The sequence below is a fragment of the Lipophrys pholis genome (genome assembly GCF_963383615.2).
Source record: "Lipophrys pholis genome assembly, chromosome: 16".
NCBI lineage: Eukaryota > Metazoa > Chordata > Actinopteri > Blenniiformes > Blenniidae > Lipophrys > Lipophrys pholis.
Genome location: NC_137634.1, coordinates 4539561 through 4554561, shown reverse-complemented (window position 1 = coordinate 4554561; position 15001 = coordinate 4539561). Strand labels below are relative to the sequence as shown.

At 44.8% G+C, this 15001-nt stretch overlaps 1 protein-coding gene across 1 annotated transcript; it reads left to right on the top strand.

The window, feature by feature from the left end:
- Nucleotides 1–2924: 2924 nt before the first annotated feature.
- rps6kb1a (ribosomal protein S6 kinase b, polypeptide 1a) lies at nucleotides 2925–13745 on the top strand. Its single transcript, XM_080482454.1, has 15 exons — nucleotides 2925–3193; nucleotides 4218–4261; nucleotides 5919–6039; nucleotides 8500–8568; nucleotides 9206–9353; nucleotides 9438–9495; nucleotides 9992–10092; nucleotides 10199–10289; nucleotides 10602–10692; nucleotides 10771–10878; nucleotides 10956–11018; nucleotides 11092–11169; nucleotides 11243–11350; nucleotides 12198–12310; nucleotides 12595–13745. The coding sequence occupies exons 1-15, from the start codon at nucleotides 3122–3124 to the stop codon at nucleotides 12857–12859; spliced, it is 1530 nt and encodes a 509-aa protein (XP_080338580.1). The 5' UTR covers nucleotides 2925–3121; the 3' UTR covers nucleotides 12860–13745.
- Nucleotides 13746–15001: the final 1256 nt, after the last annotated feature.

The window sequence follows — 15001 nt, the reverse complement described above, 5'->3', positions numbered from 1 at the left end:
AGGTTTAGATGCACTTGCACTGCCGCTGTGTGAGGTCAAACAGCCTCCTGGTTATTTCCTGTCGGCTGGACAACAAAAGCCCGGCTTAGAGAGAGACCTTGCTTCCATACCTCCAGGCTCGGGGTACAGTGCAAAGCTACGAAGGGAACAAAAAATGGAAAAATACTCCTGAAAAGACAAAAACACATTCAGTGTCCTATTTATCAAAATATTTACTCTAAAATTCTCCATTTCTCAGAAATGGCTACGAGCAACCAGAAGACAATACCGACATAAAAACAATAGTGGGAACAAAAATGGCAGGAAAATTAAAAACAACAATAAACATTCACGAAACATAAAATATAAAAGTGGAAGAAGTTGGTATGAGAATGAGGTATTGTATCATGTGACCTGTGCAAATTCATGAGGATTTCCTTTTTCCTGCCGCCACCTACTGGCGAGGAATGGCTACTGCACACTGACTCTGCAGCGTGGTAGAGGGATGTAATCTGATTATAACTGGGTGGAAGCCATTACTCCCACTTTCACAGTCTGAAGCCTCGGATGGGATTTGTCACTGCAAACACACGTTACTAGTGATATTTGTTCATTTTCAGTCCCAGCAACCTGTACAAATAGTTTTTTTTATATATATATCTTATCGCTTCTTAATGGGAAAGTTGAATTGTTCTGGCATGAAGTGTCTGCTCACAGAGTCCCGTTCAATAGAAATTAGATCATTCAGATCTACATTATTACATTTCATGGTTAGAGAGTGATTATTCATAATTGTTCATGTGTCAGAAAGAAGAAAAGGACTGGTCACTGTTAAATCTGCTTTCAATTGATGGAACATCGTTTTATAATACTGCTTTTCCAATAGTTTTCAATCTGTAATAAGAAAACCAGCAAGTTCAGCCTCATAAATGAATCAAAAGCAACACATTCATATTGAATGTAAATTAATTTTAGTTCACTTTATATCATAGAAAACAGAAAAGATATCTACAACCAGAAGTAAAAGTACTCAGCCAACCAGGACTCAGAAATAGGTCTTATTTTGGAGTACCCGTACTTTCAATTATCATTTAACCTTTTTGATCTGAAATTTTGTGGCTGTAACAACGACGCACTTCATTACTGACAACTTACTGAACTTACATTATATCAGCACATATTTATGTACTTAATCACACTTAACAACATTTGTTCATTTGACCAGAACCACAGACATTTGCACAGCATTAGCTGCCGTGTCTTTTCTTTAATATCTCTGTTTTTTCCAGACCGTAACGTTGAGTTTGACCTGTGAGACCAAATAACTCAGTAACTTTCACCAAGAAAGTGCTTGATTCTGGTTGAATGGTTAAATTAGTACAAATTATAATCCAAACTGCGGAAACTGCAAATTGACAGAATCAAATGTGACGTGTGGAGTGTCATTTTATCAAACGTGTTCATCTGCTCATCGAACTTCTTCTGCTCAAGCGGTTCTTCTCCAATTCTGCACAGGTAACCTCACTGAGGAGATCAGATCATGACTTTGCAGCCTCCGCCGGCGGAAAACATCCAGACCTCTGGGAAGCTCTGGGGCCAACTCACACATTCCCACATCCCGCTGTTTGGGCACCGAAATAATGAGGCGATGAATGAAACCTCACAATTTCTGGGAAGCAGCGGAGTCTTGCGGCTCTGTTTTCGTAAAATGTCACCGGCCCAAAGCCAATGAGGAGGTGCGGAAGGTAAATATGGGAAACAATCGTGTCCCGGCAGGGCGATTCACACAGTCCAAGTTATTACAGAGCGACCAGGGTAAGTCTGGACATTAAAAACAAAAGGGATGATGCAAGAAGAGATGCACTGGTGAACTTCACGTCAGAGAAGAGAAGATTAAGGGTTACACAGAGACTTATTAATTAGTTATTAAGGGGTGGAAAACAATTTTTTGGCAGCAGCAGTTTCAAATTCATCATAGTTCAGACCACTAATAGAGGGAAAACTTTTTAATATAATTTACATTTCATAACATTTGTGACCCGCAGGGGCTGGTTCTGTATGTTCGACACCCCTGATCAATAAAGATGCAGGAATCAAATAAAACAACAAGCAGACTTCTTGACATTCCAGATCAGATTACCTCAGAGGTGTTTATACCCAATAACTAACTAGTTCACTTTATTATGTAGCTACATACATACACATGTATACATGCACAGGTTTCTCACCTCTTCAGTATTTGTCTTTTCTATTAATTTGTAGATAAATGTTGAAGGGATTATAGAACAAGTCTATGAAGTAGAGATGCACTGATATGAAACCGATACCGTTAAACGATGTTCATATCGCTGGTGTGGCTGATAAGTACTGATACTTTCTTTTTTCTGTCTTCTCTCCATCTCCTGTCTTCTCTCATCTTCTGCCCAGCTGCTCTAAAACTCCCATCTGTCTTATCTCCATCGTCTGTTTTTCCTTTTTCTGTCCATCATCTTTAATTTTTCTGTCCATCGTCTGTCATCCATCAGTCTGCTGTCCATCATCTGTCCATCTCCCGTCTGTCTTCTCTCCGTCTTCTGTGCTTCTTCTTTCTGTCTTCGGTCCATGCTCTCTCCATCTTCAGTCTGCCCTCTGTCCATCTTCTGCTTATCTGCTCTCCGCCTCCCGTCTGTCTTCTGCTCACCTCCGGTCCGTCACAACACACAAATGCCCCTGTCCCCCATATATAAGTATATATATATAGAGAGAGAAAGATTATTATAACTGACTTGTGCCATTTAAAAATTAATGTTTATTTTAGTCTAAATGCATCATAATACAATCTTTAATTAAAATTAAATTTATGTGACCATCCCTGACATTTGATTGAATTCTGGGGTAAAAACTGATTTAATGAAACTGGAGGCTCCCCGCCCGTTGACCCGTCGTGACCCGGGTCCAGTAGTGCTGTTGGCGGACACTCGAGGCTCCACGCCCCCCCCCCCCCCCCCTCCCCCCTCCCCCCTCCAGTCGCCGGTCCCTCCGTGTTGTTTTGGTTAGCTCGCAGCTTTAGCCCATGCGTTCTGCTGCAGCCGGCTCTCCCATGAAGCGGGCGGAGCGGGGCTTTGTTTTCTGAGTAACCGGGCAGCGGACAGCGCCGTGGATCATGGCCGGGGTTTTCGACATTGACCTGGATCAACCGGATGAGAATGTCTCTGACGACGAGCTCGAGGACGGGGTGAGTTTACGTTACCGGGCAGGCTAATGCTAATGCTAACGCTAACGCCCGCTCCGGAGGCCTGCGCCGCTAAACGCCAGCGGACCGGCTTCCATTGTCGGACGCCCCGCCGTCCTCTCGTTTCCCGCGGATTCCAGTGGCGCGCCATGTATTTCTGTAAACAGTCAATCTCAACACACTTCTGTTGCATTTTATGCTTCGAAAGACGTGGAACCACAAAATGACTCTTCTGAACCGACGATACTTTCGAGCCGCAGAAACGAAAGTCTTGGACGGGTGCACAGTTTGGCTTGAAGTCGGGAGTGTCTTAATACTGTTTGTGTAGCCTCGGGTAAACAGAAAGCGGGGCTTTAAACCACACAATGTGAGATGTTTTTGGGTAAAGAATAGTGTAATCAGCCACCAAACATTTGGTTTAACCGAGAGAAGGAAAAGCAGCGCACACGGACCAATCCAACTTGACCGCCCTTTACTATTTGTCCGATAATGGATGCATGCATTTCGTCTGCAACGGCATTCTCCAACCTGTCGGGTGGGTTACATTGCTCCGAAACTTGCTTCCAGTCACAGTGCGGGTTCGTGTATGCGCAGAAAGCGGATTTGAATATATTGTAAGCCGATGTTATAGGAATTTAAAACTCTTGTACGTCCGACCACCAACAGGCTGAAATCCCACCGGTGCTAGCGACGATGTAGCTCGATGCTCCCCAACACTAAACACACATTACAGTCACTCGTTCCACTTTACAGGTCATAAATAAACTCGATTTCATTAAATCCCATATTGACTGTTAAGGGAAAAAGTGTGGGCCTTTTTTTTTTTAATTTAGCTCAGTAATTAATTTATTATCCAGCAGGTAACCTGTTCGGTTTAACCCGGCTGAGATGGATGTGGGAATTAGTGGACATGAGGCAGTTAGTGAGATAAAGTCTGTAATATATGTGCATATAAATCCGCTTTGCCCTGCCTCACATTCCTGCCTGCTTTAATGCTGTGTTGTCCTGCTGTTGCTCTTGTTCCCAGGCTCAGCTCAGTGAATACATGGACCAGTGCAGCAGCTTTGAATTGTGAGTATACCAGCAGTGCTGCAGGTCACCGTCAGGACACACGGAGAGCAAAGAAAGGCTTTCACTGGGCTCTGCTACAACATTTAGCTGTTATAGAATATATAACCGCAGTGCTTTGGTTCAGCATGCACCATGAGCTAATTTAGGACGACATAGCCATCCTGTCAAACCTTGAGAATCAAACAGGCGTGACCCTCGGAAAGGGAAAGCCCACAAGATGTTAACGGTTTGCGGCGCCTTTTTACACAACGTGTCAAGTGAAAATTACATCGTTTTTGCTCTTTCGTTTCAGAAAAGTCTTGCCTTTCCGCTGCAACATTTTAAAAAGCGACGTCGGTCCACACAGACACAGGAGAAACGCTTAAAAATGATGCAGGTTTCATGTGTGGTCACTAGTGGGAGCTGTTGGTCATTGTTGTAATGAAAACACACATGCGAACCGAGATCAGTACACAGTGAACGTTAACTATTGCCAGTACAAGGACGTTATTATGGATAGACGAAGACGTTTGACTGTTGTTACAGTGACTCATCTATAAAACTACCAAGTCCCAGGAGAATATGGACTGTGGAGTCATGACACTCTGGAGGCCGCCATTGTTGTTATTGTCCATACTCGCCCATGTGCGGAAGGACTATTTACTACGGCCTTGGTTAGCATGCGCAGTGGCATTGTTTCCACTGTCCACACGGAGCCTCAGCGTTTTCAGAATCTTACGCGTTTCCCCCAGTTGTCAAAAAAAATTGCATTTTCAGAGCACCGTTGTAAACAGATGCCCGAGACGCTACGAAGGTTTTGCTTTCTGACTTGAAAACATTGTCCTGTAAACAGGGCTTTTTTTTCTTCTTCTTTTTTTTTCAAATCATCTCAAGCCGCCACAACAGCTTCAGTGGTCTTCAACACAGCCTGCATGAAATCTGATAAGTGGCCAAGCGACAACCTATAACTCCCATCATTTCGCGTCTCTATTCGAGCCGTGCGGTGACCTCTGAAGCCCTGCGAGGGACACGCACCCTGTAAAATCTGATATCTCGGAGATTGCAGACTGTAATTCGGTGCGGGCTCGCTGCAGCTCTCATCTGGATCTATTTGAGGGATCGCTGTATGAAAACACTGGGGAACCGCATCGGCAGGGCACCCGTCTCAACACATCTGTTTATTCCCCTGAAACAAAACTGTCGAACCACCCGTCACCCTCAGTTCAACCTTTACCCACTGCTATGTTTAGGCTCCAAAGCGGGGCCTAAAAACACTCCCGCGCTGGGCTGATTTGTATACACACAGCTACGAATGCAAAGTAGTGTTTTGATATTCTCGTTGGCCGTCTGCTCGGAGGATACGCTCGTCATTCAGCGGTGGATCGGTCTACCGTCTTGACATTCGCGAACTCTGGGGAGTTTCCCTCCGTGTGTTGATGGGATAAACTGTGAGACACCTTCCACCTAAAACGCAATGAGAGTTTTTCCTTTTTTCACTTGAAAACGTTGTCGTTGTGTAAACAGGGCCTCGTAAAAATCACCACCCGATGACGAAACTGTGCTCGCAAACGGAGAACTTGAGTATCTTGGTGTTTGTACTGATGTTAACGTGCATGTATTCTTTATTTCCTCATCTTTATGTTTTGTTTTGTTTTGTTTTTTTTGCTTGTTTTGCCAGTAACATGGATGACTGTGAGAAGTTTGAAATTTCAGAGAACAGCGTGAACAAGGGAACAGAGCAGATCAGGCCCGAATGCTTTGAGCTGCTGAAAGTTTTGGGGAAAGGAGGCTATGGCAAGGTGAGGCGCGGGATTCCTGCTCTTCATTTTTAACACGAACTCTACATTTTGCATTCAGTCGTGCGTCTCTTTATCGCACGGCTTCTGTTTTTGCTAAAAAAGTATTCAACTTTTGAACCGTGTTAGAAAGTAATCTGTGACTGTGGGAAATACCATGTTTGTCAGTTTTCTTTGCTTGGGATCTGCTGTCACATTACCAGCTTGTGTGGGAGGAACTTTATTGTTGTCCTGAAACTTCATCTCGTGGGGATTTTTCCCGTCGACTCAAAGAGACAGAAATTCAAGTCTTACGCACTGGGATTTTCTGCAGTATTTAACGCTGTCAGTGTTGTTTATCAGCAAGCCTTTCAGTGTTTTTGTCTGAGGTGAAAATATCCTGTTGCATATTTAGTTGGAGGAGCTGGCATCCTGGAGCCATCCCCACATTTCCCCGCATTAACGCAAAACACAACAATAACGATGTACCCCCCCCCCCCCTTTTTTTTTTTTTTTTGTTTATTGTAGACGCATAAAACAAATTAATTTTTTTTAAAAATGAACACACGCTAAAGCATGTGTCTTGTTTGGATTCTGTTGTGATCGGCGTCTGGTCATTATCTCGCTGCGGATCTCTGCCTTCCTGCACTGGCCGATGACGGCGCTGACGGGCGCACCTCTCTGTTATTTTGGAAACATGTCTGGCCTAACATGCACAGACACGACGCACCCCGTCTTGAAGTGGTTTGGACTGCGATGACTAACGAGTCATTTTCTGTAACAACTTGTTTTCTGGAAATTTCTCGGTCCCGCCGAGTAATCCGGTGTTTCTAAAACTGAGGCCTCAGAATCATTAAAAAAAAAAAAAAAAAAAAAGTCCCCGCGTACTGCGTATCAGTGAGATTTTAAACTCAGCCACGTCTCCTCTCCTCCACGTCGGTGTGGAACACGGCGTTTTGGTCGTCTTTTTGTCACAAGCATGACTGAGCACCTTTTTCACAGTGGAGACGGAAGAAGCCATCTGGGCTACGCTGGCAGCGGATTAGTGCCTCCACACATTTCGCAGACTCGACACAAGACTTCAAAAGCAGTGAATTTCTTTTTCCATAAAAAAAGACTTTAGCAGGTCTTAAAACTTAATTGACAAAAGTCACTTGAGTGTTTTCACAGGGAGCAGTATTGTTAGTGTAACCGGCTGCAGCCTGTCAGGGAGTTCAATAAAAGGAAACAATAGTTCTGAGACGGGACGGCTTTGATCGCCGTGAAATATTTCAGTGTTATGGCTGCTAATGTTTTGAAAAATTCGATTTAGCTTTGAAATCTAAACCGTAACGACAAAGTATTTACAGTGTAGATCAGTGGTGTCAAACACATTTTATTTCAGGGGCCACATAAGACCCAGTTTCATCTTGAGAGAGCCGGACTGGTAAAACGGTGCCATGACAACCTTTAAATTTAAACATTAAAGTTTTTGTTTGTTGTGGCGCAGAGGGTACGTCACGAAATTGTTTATATTTTTGCAAAACTAAAGAATTACCCCAAAAGAAAATGACTACGATCTCAACAAAAAGTATGTTTTTGTTAAACCTTCTGGTGCAAAATACAGTGAAATGTCTAAAAACCTAAAAAAAAAAAAAGAAGAAGAATGTTTTCTTTTTAGAATTTAATTGGTGGTTATGTTGGGCTGGATTGGAGCCTCTTGCGGTCCAGTTTTGGCCCATGAGCCTTAGCTTGAACACCCCTGGCGTAGATGGTGTTTAAAATATAGTAAGAATGACTCCTGTTTTCATAACCTTTGGGGAAAAATGTGATTTGTGTTTTGATGCCAGTCATCATCACAAGATCCTACAGCAGCTACTTTCACTCACCGATTGTGAATCATCTGCAGCTTCTTCCAGTCGCTTTAGAATCGAGTCACAGTAATCCTCATTAGAGTTTTGTTGTTTTTATTTAAATTCTTTTAAGAATTATGCTATCGCAGCAGTTTAGGAAAGCAAAATGCTGCTACAGTAGTTGCTTAGTAATAACACATTTTACCTTTTGAATTTATCACTTCAAAATATGAAACTTAATCACCTTTTAACATATAACAACGTCTGTCCATTTAGTTGTTTCATTCAGCTGACCACTGCTTACTGCCGGTATCTCAGATGCTCAATGCACATTGTTCTCACGATCTACAACGAGACTTTTCACTGATCTGTTTTCGTCACTTTCTGTTATCACCATTGTGTAAGTTATCGTGTGCAACACCAAAAGATTTTCCCACAGTTATCTGACAAAATGACTTTTAAAAAAAAAGGTGATGGATACATGTTTTCTTCTCCGTTTGATCGTATCATCATTGTGACTTGTGGCAGAAACATATTTTTTCTGTCTCGCCAGACTGGATCAGGATGAATGTGACCTTTTCTGAGGTCACAAAGGTTTTTTTTAAAAAAGTCTTGATTTAAATGTATTTGGATTCTTGGTGTGTGTTCACAGGTGTTCCAGGTGAAGAAGGTATCAGGTGCCACCTCCGGGAAGATATTTGCTATGAAGGTGTTGAAGAAGGTGAGTCAACCTGTGTTTTCACGGGACAAAAGAGAACAACTCTGCTTGGTTGTCCTTAAATCACCTTTTAAGAGGCTACCCTCGACCGCCCCCTAGTGTACGTGTCGGGTAGTGCAGCATTGCGGAGAGATTTAATCCATGAGCAGACTGCCTGCATCCACTGGGGAATCCGCTTCCTGAATATTCAGTTAGCTGGGAATCCCTCTGCAGATTAATTATATACAGTGTTTTAGATGCACTGCATGTCACTCACTGTTTTTGTTTGGCTCCCACGTTCAGTTTTGAGGTCAGAAATTAAGGACAAATCATCTGAAATTAATGCACCAAACTAAACCTCGGGGCTGCGCCCTCTCCTCAGCTCACACAGAGGTTGTGTCTGACTTCGCATCATGTTCCCTGAAGTTTTTATTACTGACTGTTTATTTGTTTAATGAGACTTGCTGAAACTGTTGACATAAGCTGCAGTGCCACTTTCAAATAATTTCTCAATTGTTTCCTAGGATTGTGGTAGTTATATTAATTGGTGACGTTCTCCTTAATTCTGGGTTCACGTTGTGGCTGCCATTGATTCTGAGCAGCAGGTTTACTTTATCTCCCACGATCATTTTCCCACTCTGCTTCCCTGCTCCCCTTTCAGGCTATGATTGTGCGTAATGCGAAGGACACGGCTCACACCAAAGCTGAGAGGAACATCCTGGAGGAGGTGAAGCATCCTTTCATCGTGGACCTCATATATGCCTTCCAGACCGGGGGAAAGCTGTACCTCATCCTGGAGTATCTGAGCGGTGAGACCGGCACCCGGTTTAGATAGTTTGACTTCAATACAGTGAGTGGATTGGGATGACAGGTGTTGTGTGTGGTGACTGCAGGTGGGGAGCTGTTCATGCAGCTGGAGAGAGAGGGCATCTTCATGGAAGACACTGCCTGGTGAGTGAGGCTTCTCACTTGTAATGTCTGTAACCTACTGGAGTAGAGCTAAAGCTGTAACGAAAAAGCAGCATTTAATAAGTCTTTATAAATAATTTGTGGTATTATTAAATCTTTTCCAACATCAAGTGTTTATTTCCCCGGTATTGAGCAAGGAAATTCTCATGTAGTACATTTGAATGAAGAAGACATGCAAAGGTTTAAATCTTTAGTGTCATTCTGAACGGGAGAAAACTTGTGCAGCTGACTCAGTATTTTATAAACAAAGGCAGTAGATGAAAACAGTGATTACATGAACCAAACTGCTGAACAAATACAGGTGTGTGTCACACTCCAAAATAACCTACATGACATTGAGCGCGTCACACTCTGACGACGGAGTCGATTTTAGTGTCTACATGTACAGAAACACTGATGAGTCGTAGAGGGGAAATAATTAGTGTCATTTTCTGTAAGTATGACCTTCTTTTGTTTTTTTTTTTGTTTTTGTTGACAGTTTCTACCTGGCTGAGATCTCGATGGCGCTGGGTCACCTGCATCAGAAAGGCATCATCTACAGAGACTTGAAGCCTGAAAACATCATGCTCAACAACAACGGTACAAAAACCTGAAGGGCTGGATCAGTCGCTCTCCTCAAACCTGTTAGGACTCCTTTTTTTTTCCCCTTATTGCAACTTCCATCATCTCCCTCCTTTTCCTCCAGGACACGTGAAGCTGACCGACTTCGGTCTGTGCAAAGAGTCCATCCATGATGGAACGGTCACCCACACCTTCTGTGGAACCATCGAGTACATGTACGACACACGGTTACTGCTGAATGCATGAGTGAAGACTGTCCTCAACCTTACATGTACACGGCAACGTTTTCCAAGTCACGTCAAGTCAATTCACGTTTTCATTGCGAAAACAAACGGCACCCGCTAGTGGGGCAACATAAAAACTGCATTCCATTTCCTTGTAAACAGGCGTCGCTTTGAAAACGTTGCCGTTTAAGCGCAAAATGTTTCTGAAACTAAAACGCAGAAACGACGTGTGTCACTTGAAAAGCTGTCATGTAAACGAGGCGATGGTGTCGGCTTCTTTACGTCCTTCCTCCTCCTCCTCAGGGCTCCAGAGATCCTCATGAGGAGCGGACACAATCGCGCCGTGGACTGGTGGAGTCTGGGAGCTCTCATGTACGACATGTTAACAGGAGCGGTAAGTTCACGCCGGACTGTCTCAAAACTAACAAGCAAAACCAAAGTCTCGTCCCTGACCTGCTTCTCTCTCTCTTAGCCTCCGTTCACCGGCGAAAACCGTAAAAAGACGATTGACAAAATCTTGAAATGCAAACTCAGCCTTCCACCTTACCTCACACAGGAAGCCAGGGACCTCCTGAAAAAGGTGCGTCACCCCTCGCCTCTGGCTGTTTGTCTTTTATAAAGACGGAAAATAACAGCTTCCAATCGTTTGTTCTGCAGCTGCTGAAACGAAACGCCTCTCTGCGACTCGGCGCCGGACCGGGAGATGCTGCTGAGGTCCAGGTAGATATATCTGCTCAGAGCATGTGGTGTTTTAGCGTGCAGAGAGTTTAAATACCCTCGTCCTCTCTCCCAGGCCCACCCTTTCTTCCGACATTTAAACTGGGATGACCTCCTTGCTCGGAAAGTGGAGCCTCCGTTCAAACCGTTTCTGGTGAGTTCGCTGCGTCCCGCGGGACCGATCGCTCCGTCACCACTGACTGACCCGCTGCTTTTATTTGGCCCAGCAATCGGCCGACGACGTCAGCCAGTTCGACTCCAAGTTCACCAGCCAGACTCCAGTGGACAGCCCCGACGACTCCACGCTCAGTGAAAGTGCCAATCAAGTCTTCCTGGTGGGTCCTGCTGCTTCGGCTTACGAGAGGGAGCTTTGGAATTAAAGGAAGGTCGCTCAGAGTGATGCTCACTAGTTTTACTTGCTGAAAGTGAAATTGTTGGCGTCTGCCACCTGTCGCACACCAAATCAGAGCAGGTTGGAGTACTTCCTGGTACTCGTCCAGACCGAACACAGGGTGGGACAGACACCCAACCTCCATCCATGCCTCAGACCCTGTTTGAACAACCACGCATTGTTTTTTGCATTCGCTTTTCCAAAAAGTTTTACATTTAAACGGCAGCGTTTTGAAAACGATGTCCGTTTTAATGGCAATGGCGTCAGTGGCTTATAAGAGGAATAAAGTTTACGACGAGACAAAGTACTTTATTTATCCCCAAGAGGGGAAATTGAAGTTGTCCACCAGCTCACAATAAAATAATGATATAAACTAGACAATAAAAAAATAAATAGGTAAATAAAGAAAAATAGATGCACTGAAACTTCAATGTTTTTATTGAATGTTTTGAGGAATATATAGAAGTCCTAATTACGTGCTGAAGTTGTAATAATCTGAGGTTTTTGGTGGTGTTGTTTATCTGTGCAGCTACTTTGTAAGCCATTGTGCGTGCACACACACACACGCACACACACAGCGCAGCTTCGCACACATTGTTTTTGTTTTGTCTTACGAGAATCGGTTAACTCATCCCAGCTGCTTCCATCCCGCCGCTTTTCCTGGAAGCTTCACTCACTGTTTCACCGCATTGCACGATCGGCCTGAGTCAGCGTTTCGCCGCTCGCCGTCAGCTGCAGCTTGTTCTTTTGAAGACGCGGGCTCAGATCTCTCTCTCTCTCTCTCTCCACAGGGTTTCACGTACGTTGCCCCGTCGGTGCTGGAAAACGTCAAGGAGAAGTTCTCCTTCGAGCCAAAGGTCCGCTCGCCGCGGAAGTTCCCAGGAAGCCCCAGAACACCTGTGAGGTAAACGGCGTGTTGTTTCGTCCTTCCCACACCGGTGAATCATTTGCTGAGCTTGTAAATGTCGTCTGCTCGGTCAAACGTTTAGAAATCATAGTCGGCGTCACACCGCGGATCAAACACAGGGAAGATTTGAATCCAATCGGAGCTAATCGAGAACATTTTTTATTCCCCCTTGTGCTCGGATGTTTTCAATATTTCTCCCGTGGTGTTTTTCTTCCCCCGAGTGATGACGCGTGTTGTTAAACCTCGCTGAGGGTGGTAAACAGGAGCGTTGTTCTCTGCAGCCCGGTGAAGTTTGCGGGGGGAGGCGGCTGGCCGCGGGGACCCTCGCTGACCGGCTGTGCGCCCCCGCTGTCCCCCAGCGGCTCGGCGGAGCAGCCCATGGACGTCTCCGGCGTGGAGCACATGGACACGAGCGGCGGCTGCACCTCCGAGGCCTCCGCCCCGCTCCCCATCAGGCACCCGCCGGGCATCAAGGCGGGGCCTCACAAGAAGCAGGCCTACCCCATGAACTCCAAGCGGCCCGAGCATCTACGGATGAACCTATGACGCTCGGCTCGCCCACAGACTTTAGCTCTCTTTCAATTCCTCTTCCTGGTTTCCGTTCAAAAAAACTTGTAGACTTTTTCTTTTCGAATTACTGACACTGTGGACGCAGATCACCAGCTCTTCCAGCAGGGCCTTCCCCTCCTCAGCCGAGGCTCGTCATCACATGATGTGCCGGTGCTCCCCCCCCCCCCCCCCAATATCTCCCCGTCCCCGTTGTGTTTCTCCATCATGGTGAGAGGTGGAGAGTCTGGCTACAGACTTTGTGTTTGGATTTATTGGAACTCAGTTCCTTTAGAGGAAGCAATCTGATTGCCTTGGTCGCTGTATTGCAGCTCAGGAGCCGGCGGCCCAACAGCAGCTATAAAAAGACAAGTGAAGCTTCATCCGAGGGCGTCACTCCCACCAAAATCGATACCAAACGTTTCCTGTCGGAGGCCCCGTGCAGACGCACTGCTCAGATTCTTTGTGTTGAATGTAAACCGACCGTAAAAGCTTTTTTTTTTTTTTTGCGTTCCTCCATTCCTTGTATTCATGTTCACCCCGAATCCTCCGAGCCACGGTTGGCATCGCAGCCTCCTGGCTTCAGGCCGCAGTCACATCTCGGGTGCTTCGGGTTCACTTTTCGAAAATCCGCGACGATATAAAAACACCTGCATCCCTCCTCGTACTGCGAATCCTGGTCGACCCCCCGCATCCTCATTTAAACTGCTTCCTCCACGTCATCCCAACCGCAAGAATGCATCTGTGGTAGGGAGGATCCTCACAGTGGAGTTATGTCCTCCTACACATAGAGGTGAAACACAAAGAACAATCTGTTAAAAAAAAAAAAAAAAAAAAGGTGACGCTCATCACGGCAACCAAATTGCCATCTTTCCACATTTCATTCAAAAAGAAAAAAACCCCACCATACTTCATACAAACTACACGAGTCGCTCCTTCAACTACTTTCGTATCTTTGCAAGAGGCTGTGGGGGTTAGAGGAGACGTTTCACTTGATGACTTGTTTGAAATCTTCACGATTCCTCCGTGCGATGGAGAGACGATCAGCAGTTACCTGCTCTTTAATAATTCCCTTCATTCAATTGGTGGATAAATCAACGTTCTGTGAAGAGAAGAGAAATCTGCATTCCTCACGGTTACAACTCGCTTTCCCAGAGCGTAAAGCCAACGGTTTCTTGTTTTCCAAACACTCATCCTGCCGAGACCAGAAGAACTGTTGAACTTTTTTAAGACTTAAAACTTTCCAAGAAAGATCCAACACACCTTCCTCACGCTTCTTTTCAACTTCCGTCAGTGTCTTCTATCATTCCAGTACGACTCCACTTTATTTCTATTTATTTCGAGTGTGTCTCCACTGCATCGTCCACACTATGCAAACTTGTGTATTTATTCTGTATTAGTATTCCGACGAGGCCGCAGAATGTCTTCACAGTTACTTTGAACTTTTTGTGCAGTGGAATTTTTTTATTTCCTCTCGACTCGTCTTACAGCGACCTCAGTGCAGCCTTTTCTTTTCTACATTCGGTCCGACAGTATTTATTTGTGACACAGTCGTTCAGTTTTCTTGACTTGAACCTTGCGTTCCTCCTCCTCCTCCTCCTGCTGCGTTTGACGCGAGACTGTCGCATTGCGAGGAAACGATTGATGCGAAAACGAGAGTAAATAATGTTATGTTGCTGTGTGTCGTGGCGGGGAACAATCCCAATCCACGTACCGACGGTTCGACGTTCCTGTGAGAAGATCGGTTCATTGTTGAGGTTTACAAGAGAACCATCATATCAGACTTTCCTCGGGGGGGAAACATGACGGTCTGGGTGCTGGTGTGTCACTCCTACACCCAACCCCCCCTCCCCTCCCCCCTCCCCTCCAAGAATGCTAAGTTGTATCATGTACATATTAAAAATTTAAAAAAACTAATGAATGGATCTGGTTTCTGAATTGATCCACTGCAGCAGAACCCTTAAAAAACTCTTCACTGTATTTGCTGTCAAACATCAGCTCAAGGTCAGAAATTTAAACTTGGAAACTGTAAGAACATTTAAATTTATTACTTTGACTTTATCTGGCAGTATCCACAAGCTATAAAAGTTTTAGATGCACTCACCTCATAGCAACAAGTTTGAGTCTGCTTCTTCTGATTTC